This window comes from Hesperophylax consimilis, chromosome 4, assembly GCF_061612785.1.
Source record: "Hesperophylax consimilis isolate HC1 chromosome 4, BYU_Hcon_1.0, whole genome shotgun sequence".
NCBI classification, from domain to species: Eukaryota; Metazoa; Arthropoda; class Insecta; order Trichoptera; family Limnephilidae; genus Hesperophylax; species Hesperophylax consimilis.
Window position 1 is genome coordinate 11963836 of NC_142839.1, and position 12332 is coordinate 11976167.

Below are 12332 nucleotides of genomic sequence, written 5' to 3' on the forward strand. Positions count from 1 at the left end.
ACATTTATTTCGTATATTAGCCGCTATAATGTCATCCGATTTTAGAGAAATTCCGAGTGTGTGTACGTGATTGCTGATAGAATTAGTTGATAGAATGCACTGTCATCGACAGCGAGTGTATCTACCGAGCTTCAGCTCGATCGGATGACGGGGAATGTTAATTTCCGCTTCAAAGATTTGCATGTATTCATTCATTCCCTAAAACAAAAGTGAAATTAATATAGATGAATATTATTATTTTAAATAGACGCACTCCCTTATGAAGTAAATCACGTTCTTTGGTGAAAATTGAAATGTAAAATGAAGACGGGAAGATTATTATTATATGTGTTGCTTTAATGAAAGCGATTTGACATGCTTATACATATTAGCAATCCACATTCGTGTTAGCACCAGCAGGGATCCTGTACTGTGGTGGGGGTGCGCAGGGCGGCGGCGGGCGGTCAGTTTCGCTTTCGCTATTGATCGCTCCAGCTTCCCCTCCCCTCTCCCCCTTCCCCCCAGTCATCTCCCCGCCATCCCCAGCGTCCCCAAAGCATCCCCGCGCCCGCCTTCGGGAACAATGCAGTAGGCAGAAGTTTACCAGGATCGCAGCAGGAGAAGTCGGGAACATCCCCCAGACACCGTACTTTGCTGGCACAAGGTACGAGGGATGGGTACAAGTAAGAGTTCGGCTGGCCGGATAATTTGTGAGTGAGTAGCTACTAAGTGTGCCACTTGAAATTTACGAGTTATCATTGAATGAAATAGGGGTAAGGAAATTATGATATTCGTAGTACATAGAGGGACGTTGAAATGATCGGGGAAGATTTATTACGATAATAAAAACCCTTCTAAATCAAAATCTTCAAATTTTATTCACGCGGTTGTCGATATTATGTCGGCTTTATACCTGATTACTGTTGTTTATTGTCTTAAATGCAACTAACAAGAAACGAAATTGCATAGGGCAAGTGGCAAGTTATTACTTATTTTATTACGCTTAATGTTACGTATTTACAGTTTTTTAACAAACCAGAAACCTGAGTTTATCTTCACTAACTAACTATCTAACCACCACGCCGTTTCCCGCAGGTGTAGACAGAGATGACGGACCTCCAAACAACTCGGTCTTGGCACACACTTCTTGCCTCATTCACATTCATACGTCGTCTCATACATATTCTTCTATCATTCTGACTCTTGACACGGCCTGACTCAAGTATCTAATTCACTTGATCGTGTTTGCATCATATATTCTCCTTCACTCCTTTCATCGCTCATTCGCTCTACATGCCCAAACCATCTGAGCGTCCCTTTCTTAATCTTAATCTTAATCATTACGCTTACATCAGCCTTGCACTCTAACTATGAGGCAGAAAATATGTTGGCCGAATCAGCCAAAACTCTCGAACGTTGAGCTATGGCGTACTGAGATTGGCTTATGTTAATTTGTCTGAAATTCAACGCTAACTAACTATTCAAACTATTTTCAACCCGCTAATTGAGTTATGAAACATCAATGGTGTTGCGAAACCGCGACTCCACTGTATTAGTTGGTGTTAGGAGGTGCTGCTGGAATAAGCCCTACGCAACATACCCGAAGGACCGGTTCCAGGACTATGTTAATTGCAATTGTTTTATTGGGACAATATATTTTTATGCATCCGCTAAACTTGATAAGACAGTATTCCTCAATGTTTTAAACCTGGGCTTCTGGAACATAAGATAATCCCAGATTGGAGTATAGGAAAAAAGGAACTCATCCGTCGCAGTTGGGACCACAAAGTTTGCCAGATTCTGGTTTTTTCACACGAAATATGAATATTAAAATATAAATTCACAATATTTTATTCCGCGGGTGTGGTTATGTTATGCATTAATCCTCCCTGTCTGAGTTATTATTTTACACGGAATTTATTGACATCTTGTAACAAATATACCGGTCATGGTGACATTTTACGATGGGTACATTGGGTAGGTAGGACAATATTGCAGGATTTGATATTGAGATTTCCTATCCACCAAGTCTTTGCGAATGCATACCTACCGAATGTTGCGTGAAGAATCAATTAAAAAGGTGTTTCACATTTTTTAAACGTTCAAAAAAATAATAATAAAAGAATGCCGAAAACTACTGATATCGAAATCGTGGACCATTCGTTCAAGTCCATCGATATGGACGTGACAATTCAAAAACATGAATTGCGTAAATCTAAGGGAAAAGCATCGGTAGGAAGTCCTTATTTAAGTAAATATTTGATAAAGGTGAAAAAAAAACCGCGTATTTAAGCAATTAGAACAAACGTGCACCTCAAGTAAAAGTATGTAATTAACTATCTTTCTTGCATAGGTTTTTCTCATTTCCCTAACACAAATGAATTAATCGCCGAGGATAATGGGGATAGTAAAGTATTAACTGCTGGAGGATAAAATAAGAAATTCAAGGCGTTTCTCGCTTCTCTTCTTTACATCTTCTTTTATAGGTATAACACCTCGACACACTTGAACTTGCAAATATAATATTATTTGAAAAGGAACTTCAATGTTTAATAATAACAACAAATCTAAATCTCAACATCCCACTAAAGCACTCCAGCCACGGACAAAGATACTTTTAAGTAATTATTCCATTAAACTGTAATTAAAGGTGAACCTTTTTTTCAAAACCCATTAACCCCAAATCAAACATAATGGGATCTAATTAGTACTTAAATTATATAATTAGATCTACTACTGTATAAATAAATTGATAATATTTTAAAATACGTTATGAATAACGTATATTTTAATATACGTTATTATCATTATGTATGTAATTAGTTATCATCATTTACTGTTCACTCCATTTTGTTTTATTTTATTTTCATCTTATTTGCGTCATTATGTTGACTCTTTTTTCTTTTCACTACAACTTTACTATGTCTGTATTTGACATCGTTAACTTTGCAGTCGGCGGTGTCGTAAACCTATTTTATGTTCTAAAACGGTAACTTTTTAATAAAAAAATCACAGAACCTTCAAGCAAAGCAAATTTGATATCTCCAAGGTCAAGTCAACAAATTAATGCTGTCAATTTTTCAATGTAAAAAAAAAACTAATTAAAAAACGTGGCTGATTCGTTAAATATTCGATTGATTGGAAAGATAGAGCTGTTGACTGCAATGCAGTGTTCTCTGTTATTTGTTATTTTTATCTTTTTATTCAAATACGGTGTGTTATTCACTTTGATATTCGTATATTACGCGGGACAGCTCTTACGTTTTCTTCCAGGAGTATAGAGAATTTGAATTATAAAACAAATTGAACTTATATTTTCTTAAGGGATCAAATAATGTAAAGATTCCGATGCTCAGCGTTCAGCGTCTATGGGGAAGAAATCATAAAAGCTATGTTTTCCAAACAAAGCAATAAAAACAAGTCTTTCAATGTATACGGGCGATTATTGAAACTGAGAGTTTGTCATTGTACTCGTACTATCGACGGCGCTTGTCGGTGTGGGAAAAGAAGAAGGGAAGAGTCAAAATATGCTGAAACGTCAAAACGAAATGAGTACATTCAACCTTTTGCCCTTGTTGTGTTTTTCTAATTTAATACTGAATCGTAAAATTTATAATTTTTTAACATTCACTCATCTAATTCGACTAATGTAAAAACTGATTTTACGTACCAACTTCTCAAAACTCGAGTAAATGATTCATTATACCTTTTCGGACACAAGTTTTTGATATCATGTCCTCAAACATTGTGCTCGTGATAAGCGACTAGATTCGTCCGTTAGCCATAAGTAGCCAGAGATTTAAAGGCAGTAAAGTTTCTGAAGGTACAGCACTGTTCTGAACCGAATTCTGGCTGTCACCAATATACGGGAAGAACAAGTCTTTGTAATTTAAAATTGAAAGCATTCCACGCGCACCGCCTACTGGACTAAATAATGTTAATGATTCAACATTCACTGCAGTTGATTTCTGGGCATCTTGCCACGGTTTGCGGACTTTATGCATTCGTTTGGAATAGCAGGCTGACGCTCCATACATCGCTTCTATAATAATATTAATATTATATTATAATCTGGACGTTAGCATTGTTAAAAGCGACTTTTCAATTCGCTGCATTGTGTTGTCACCCTCTTTTACAGTGCGTTATACATAATACTATAGTGATAGTGGGTACGAAGAAGATAGGACACCTTTAATAGTTTTGATTCAATCAGAGAATAATGTTAAAATCTTGATTAAAACATACTTAGTAGTACTTACTTGGATTATTATACATATATTAAAATTAGATACTTCTAATTTTCTTTTAAATTCATCAACATTTCACACTTGATATATTCTTTGAAATTATGTTAATGTACATATATAATCGACCACCACAAAAAAATTCTCAATAACTGTAATAAACAACGCACTGAAAAAAGAAAAATACAATATATACATATAAATATATATATATATATATATATATATATATATATATATATATATATATATATATATATATATATATATATATATATATATTTATTTATCTTCCTAGAATAAGAACCGTTTCGGGGAAAAGCGTACAGATACCGATCATTTTTAACGCAGACATCCATTGCGTACGCATTATATCTAAGGTTCATGGTGCATCCATATAGAATGCTACCTCCACATTAAAACGCATATGGTAGGCGACACATTACACCATCCCCATCATGTTTTGGCCTGTTTCAGCATATCGCTTGCCAAACACTATCAATGGGAATGTGTGGCGAGCGATATGATGAAATAGACCAAGCCACGAAAATATAGCGCGCTTATAGCGTGGTCTGCCAGAGGCTTATTAACGGCTCAGAAATGGTCGGAGATCGCAATATTCATTCTAAGGTGAAATAAATAATGAAACCAAGAAGCAAATAAAAGTTTCCTGTAAAGGCTTGTTTTATTGTTGCGATTTTTGCCATTTTAGTATAAAGAAAAAGTGATATTATGAACAGAGTTTTAAATGAGTGAATTTTGCCTGTTTAATATCCCAGGGACCGCCCGGACGACTATCAACGTCGCGTCGCGTCCCTCGGGCATCTGTGTCGGTGACGGGTGAAATTATGGAATTAGGGCAAGAGTCCCTATAACATGCAGGCCCTAAAGCCGAAAAGATAGGGCCTTAACTAGATATATACTACTAAAATACTACTTTTGTTAGGTATTCGTAAACTGAAGGATGGCTGGGACAGAGCTTAACGTATAAGCTCAATGTACATTGGCTGGTACTTACTGTACAGAACCCCTGAACAATTTGTCTTTTGACAAATTCAACATCAAAATATTCCATTTAATATATTCTTGTACGCAATGAAATTTACATAAAAGAAAATACTTCACATAACATATTTCAGAAAGTGTGAACCGTTTATAAAAGAATAAATTAAGATATTTTGGAAATCTTGAAAAATGGAGACAGCAGAGTACCTACTTATGTAAATGAAACTTAACATAACATGTATGTATATAACATTTTTAAGAAAAGGTCTTCTGCACTCCTAAATAAGTACAGAACAAATGCAATAATATTTTACCTCTATTATTAACTGAAAAAGTCAAAATATTATAAAAACAAAAAGAATTCTAAAATGTTATAAAATAATGATGAATATTTCGACCTTATGGACCACACCGAGGTTGTCTGAATCATTTAATATGATGTAACGAAATAGAACACAATTGTTTCAGGTGGGTTTAAAGACAAAGACGATTATGCTGCACTTTGTGCTATTGCAAATGAATAAGAAGGAACAATCGCGACCATGTACGCAATAAATAGAAAATGTGCAGCCAAATTCTTCCCACACCAAGCATAGTCATTAGCCTAACGAATGCCGCCCAAATGGAAGGCGTCCCAAATAATAACCCGATGTTATACGTTTGTAGCTGGTTGAATCTCCGGTTAATTATCAAAATGAAATAGTCGGTTTTTTGTTATTTGCAATACTGCAATTTTGTTTACCTTTCTCAATCGACATTAAGTTTCCAGGACGTCAACGATCGTTAACTCGCTCAAAGCAGTCATTATTTCCTGATAGCGCGTCATCACAGCTGGGGAAATGCCAATCATTCATTTGATTTTAAGGTGACAGATTTTCAACGATAGATTTTGAATGAAAAATTGCTATACTTTAACATTGAGAGAGTATCCCTACGCTACGCGGAAATATTGATTAAATTAGAATTAGATCACGGAGAAAACAGTTTTATAGAATAGTTAATAAGATTATCGTGCTTTAAAATTTTGCATCGAATAAGCAAAATAATTTTTGTTGATATCTATGTAGGTATAGTGCGAAAAGATGCTTGACGAAATTTACGCTTACTTGTGGGGGATCGGTGGGTTGATGCCACAAGAAAAATAGTTATCAAAGGGATTGACCCAATTAGATTGTCGTATTAGGAGTAGTATTTACGGTGAAAAACGGCGTCTAACTAACTAACTAACCATCACGCCGTTTCCCCGAAGGGGTAGGCAGAGAGGACGGACCGCCAAACAACTCGGTCTTGGCACACACTTCTTGCCTCATTCACATTCATACATCGTCTCATACATACTCTTCTATTATTCTGACTCTTGACATGGCCCAACTCGAATATCTGATTCACTTGATCGTACCATGTCACATTTGCATCATATATCCTCTGAAAAACGGCGTCGAAGTGAAATAAAAAAACATTCTAATAAATGTATTATAATACTGGCCTATGGATGCGCGGAGTTCTATTGAAACCTTACATTTTTTAAAGAAATGACATCCGCAGGAGTCATTTTGAATCGGTAATTTTACCATAAATATTCCAAGCAGAAATAACGTATTGATTAGATATTGCTTTGATACGTATTGCGGTGAATTCTGAGCCTATCCGCGAAATAGTGTGAAACTATATTCAAGAACTTAGGAGATTGGAGAATGGTCTCACTGAATTGAAATTGAAATTGTTCTGAAAACAATTCCATTATTTTCCCGATGTTTCATGAAAGTTGTCATGCATTAGTTTTGGAAGGTAGGGGATTTTGTACAAATTGGGTTACGTGAATAACCTATATACGTGGCATCACTACACTAGAAAGCCCTGGAACAGTGAAAGTAGGTCACCCGCATCTTTCAGCACACATTTCTTTGCCAAAGTCAATATTTTAAAAATGAATCTCTACCGTGTAAAAGACTAAAAGAAGTACGGAATGCTATGCTATGAGGTTGGAGAATTATATAGTTTTATACTTTAAATAAATTACTTACCATTGGCGGAACGAGTGGCCGGCGAAACAGCTTGCCGATCTTTCTTTGTGCTCTCCTTGCTGCTATTGCCTAAAATAAAATAAAATAAATTAATAAATAATTAATGACTGGATAGATATGATTTTAGATTATCACGGCCAAAAGTATCATAGTGATTTATTTTTGAGGTACTATGCCGTGTTGCGCTACCTCCTTCTTTAGCCAACGTTTCTGACAGCATTACATTGTCCATCATCAGGGCAGATCACGACACATCACGATTACGTTATGAACTTAATAAGAATAATAATTCACTGATCTACGAACACAGGTACTACAAATATTACACTAATGGGTATGAATAATTCATATAACTGTAACGATTTATTTTCCTTGTTTCCATTTACAAAACAAATGAAAACGAGAGAGCTGCAGATAGCGAGTATCTAGTTATTAGTATTTTTATGGCATATTAAACATAATAATCCTCTCTGTGGCGGTGATGAGCTTTGATAAAGATTTCATAAATACAATGATTCGAAAAGATACGAAAAGAGTTATTGCAGGATTCCCTCATTTCCAATCAAAGGAAATTGCAAACGGTGCGATAAGAATTCATCATAGGCAAGTTTTATTTTAAAAATTATAAAAAAATATGCTAAAATAATTATGATTTTTGAAGATAAAAATTTTATATTGATACTATTATTATGCAGGTGCAACCTTTCGGCGGTGCATGTTTTATCAACCGATCGCAATCTGAGAGAAATGCACCTATTGAAACAATGAAAATAATTATTAATTCGTTCTTCGGACTCCATGGCAACACACATTTATTTTGTTTCCATGCAACCAAATGTTATGCGCATTATATATTTTCTGGGTGAAATGAATACAATTGTGCTGGTTTGAGACTGCAAATAAATTCGTGCAAGAACTACTTTGAAATTAGCTGGTTGAAGTAGAATTTTTTAAACACACACACACTAACCTACTCTAAATTTTCAGAAATTATTTGTTCCACTTTTACAGTGTCCTTTACTGTTCTTATTTTCAGTAGGTACCAACATTCCGGAATGTGCACGGTCCATTCCACTAGATAGTAGATTATATGTTATATACGTTTTCCACAGGTAAAGCGATAACTGATAGGATATCTGCTGTATAATTTTAATGCGTTAAATATATTTTTAAACAGTCAAAAAGATACCTATAAATTCACGAAATATGAAACGGATGTGTCCATAATAGAGCCGAATCGAAAAAAACCGCTTAATATTGACGTCAGGTAAACGTATAGACAGACCTGTAGTGGAGGTACTTTGCTTAACATAAAAAGTGGCTTCCACCCACTACTTGTGATGTGGCCCACGTTCCTGACGGGTTATTCTTCGATAGCGGAAATCACATCGGATCGACAGTCGTCGTTTAAACGTCGCGAACGCGCGGCGAAGGCAGAGAATTATTATGAAGGGAAGGTTGATCGCACCTTGCCAGGTACCTACCTATCACCAACCATACTTAGCTACCAGAGTTACTGACTGGGACTTGAGATATACATACTTTTATGGGAAGATTTCTGATGCCAAATTAACAATTTTTAAGGGTAGGTTAATTCACTTACTAGATAGCTTCGATGCCTTAAAAAAAAGTAGATTTATTTATATTTATGGGAAAGTATAATTCGCAGATTCGTGGCGACAACCATATAAAGAGAACTTACGCCATTTCCTATAAGCACAAGTGTACCCAAAAGGAAATTATTTTTAATTTTTTGTCATTAAGTACACATAACAATAGTTATTTTATTATCACCCACTATAATATTAATTCAGAAAACCTTAGTCAAGATCTTTATAAATTGAAATCTTGTTATTTTGAAGTGTAAAGAGACAGGTAATTTATTTAATTCATAATTTATCATAGTATCTAATTCGCAACAAAATGTGAAAGATTTTTTCAAGTTCTGTTATTATTTTAGTTCTGTCAAGCAACTAGCCTATAATGATATAATAACCGATCTTGAATAGGACTTTCACAGAACCCGACAATGATCGTTGAAATTGGATGAATGGATCAAATTCTGCGAAACAACCCATCCTAAGTTAACCCGTATCAGTAACACAGTTTTTAATTCAAATTTTCTTTGTTTCAAGTTATAAGGCTCAACCCTATTGTAGTTATTGAATCTCCACATTCGGATGGAAAGACCCGCAAACGCTAAGGTATCGTCGGCCGTCTGCAGTATGATGATGCACAATATCGGCAGCCACCTAAACGTGGTGGCCGGTATGCCGGTATGCTAAAGGTTAATAGACCTTCACCATAGACATTCGAATTGATAGACCAGTCAATTAGAGAAAGGGGAACAAACCAAGCGCGAGGTAAGCGGGAGGCGGCGTGACCGTATCCCTTTCTGAGATTTGTCAATAAATGAATAGTGGCAGAATACAGGCATCTCGCATTGTAATATAGATATTCAATCCTCGAAAATAAAATGTTCTTACGAATTACTACTATTCCTTTTCACAATTGCGCGCAAATGACTAGCTGCGTAAAATACTTTACTACAAATTCCAAATCGGGTAAACAAAGTAAGGGATTGTTTCCGAAATTGAATACATCGTTTACTATTTAGTTAGACACTTTTACAAAGTTTTATGTTATAATTTACCCACCTCACTCATTTTTAGCGTCGCTACGCTAGGTGGTTCCTTTAAAAACGAACATTCATATTATCATTTTTGTTATTTGTTTTTGGGGTATTATGCCGTGTTGCGCTAACTCCTTCTTTAGCCAACGTTTCGGACAGCATTGCAGTGTCCATCATCCCTGATGATGGACACTGCAATGCTGTCCGAAACGTTGGCTAAAGAAGGAGTTAGCGCAACACGGCATAATACCCCAAAAACAAATAACAAAAATACTTTTGGCCGTGAAAATCTTAAATCATATTTATTCATATTATCAATTCAGATAAAGGCTACTACGCTGCAAACCTTTGCCCTACTTTACTTTTCTGCACAATGTCTGGTTATTTCAATGTACGACTGATACCGTAGTTTCTTCAAATCATCTTAAACCCTCCTGGTGCCAAAATTATCGACACGTGGTTTACCTCCAGCTCGTCGAAATGATACCCAGATTTCATATTAAGGCAAGTCTGTCAAATTGGATGTTTATGACCTTCACGCAGGAATATATACATAATACATTATATTTGTAATTATAGTACAACACTTGTAATTTACTCTAGTCAAATGATATGAGCGAAAAAACTTTTGGGCCAATCAAGAAACAAGAAAAAAATTTGGGTCAGCTTACACTTTCGTCGTACTTATTAGCATAACATGTTTTCCCTATAAAGTGAGAGTTTTTTCGTATCTCACAATTTTACGCTTTGACGATTGTGCTGGCATCAAATAATTCAGAATTGTTCAATTGAAATGTTCACCTGCAGTTTCAGGTTTTGCCTTACACACTCATAGGTATCATAAATTAGTCAGATTTTCATACAACGAAAGGTACCTATATCACATAAAGAGGTTCATAATCTAGGGATCGGAGGTGTTTGAAATGGTAACCGGACAAAACAAAACACTTTTAAATACTGTGATATAAAGTCATGAGAAGTTATTAAAATAAAATTGACCAAAACCCAACCTAACGTAAACTAATTTTCAAATAAATCTTGAATTTCACTTTTGTTTTCGTTATAATGAGTGCAAATCTTAGATCTCGACCATCCGATCGAGCTGAAACTCGGCAGATAGATTCGTTGTCGATGAAAATGCATTCTATCAACACTTGGTGGCAATCTCGTACACACACGTACATAAACGCATTTCTCTGAAACCGGATGACATTATAGCAGTTAATATAAGAAATAAATTTCCTACCCGATCGGCATTTAGCGAGGTTGGTAGAGTTGTCGACTCCAGTTCCTGGGTAGGAAAGTTCAGTCCCAAAAAAAATAAATAACTATAGTAACAAAACTTTGTTTTTTAGAGATAGATTTAAAAAAAATAAATGCTATAGGTACCCGAGTGTGTCGCAATTGTTAGCATTTCTAAAAACTTTGGTAACCCGTACGAAAGTAATAGGTAATTGAGGTATTAGAATTTGTTGTGGCGATAGACGCACCTCCCTACACATTTCTCCGTGCTTCATAAAAAGTGAAAATAACCACTAATGTGTGTATGGATACGTTATGAAGTGGTTAATAATCATAGTTCCATTAGCAAGGAAAGTTCCAGTGCCGCGATGCGAAGGAGGATGACGTAACTCGAATTAGCATGGAATTGATGAGATGATTACGAGGAAAACATGAATAATTGCAATCACGCATTACCAACATATGAGAGATCGGAAGAAGGAATATCTTACTAGACCTAGAGAACCTGGAAGTAACAGCAAATCGAAAAAAAACATTCACGCACTTTTAATTAATGTAAACCGTCGATCTCCTCAGATATTATCACTTCGTGATATTAAGATATCCATTACAAAAATAGCTAACACGATTGATTAAAATTAATTCGAGTGATATGGTTGTTATCAAAGTTGAACAAACCGGGATGCGAGATGTTCGTTGTGAAGTTGACATAATAATATTGACGTCGCACGGTGTCGCGAAATGGTGTTTTTGCGGACATTGTCTGTTTATGAGAAAATTGTTTGTTTTTTGTTATTTGAAATTCTTTCACAATCCTTCTAAATAAATGTAGCATTAGGAAAATCGGGTTCCTGATGGTTAGGCTGGCCGCATACATACGTTTTCCGTATTCGATTTCCGAATTCGTTTTCCGTATTCGGAATTCCGTGAGACTAGCGCAAACGTTCGTTTTTCTTCATTCGGAATGTATAAACGTCAGTACCGGTGTTGCCAACAAGGGCGATATATCGCCATTTAGGCTACTCAGAGCGAGAATCGGCGCCGAAAAAATCTAAAAGGCGACTGGTCGCCAATTAAGCTACTTCAAAAACATCAATTTTAAACATGTCCCGAAATTCTCTAGCCACCCCCCCCCCCCCACCATGAAATTTATTTATTTTCTTGAAATTTGTTTATTTTCTGGGGACAAATTTTATTTTTTTGAAA

General features: G+C 35.6%; 1 protein-coding gene across 6 annotated transcripts in view; it reads right to left on the reverse strand.

The window, feature by feature from the left end:
• The window catches only part of LOC149424207 (uncharacterized), a 558416-nt gene that overhangs the window by 23657 nt on the left and 522427 nt on the right, over nt 1-12332 (reverse strand). For all 6 annotated transcript variants that reach the window (XM_089651358.1, XM_089651363.1, XM_089651362.1 and 3 more), the window contains one exon: nt 7253-7321. In XM_089651358.1, coding sequence (XP_089507484.1) covers nt 7253-7321 — 69 coding nt within the window. The remainder of the gene's footprint in view (nt 1-7252; nt 7322-12332) is intronic.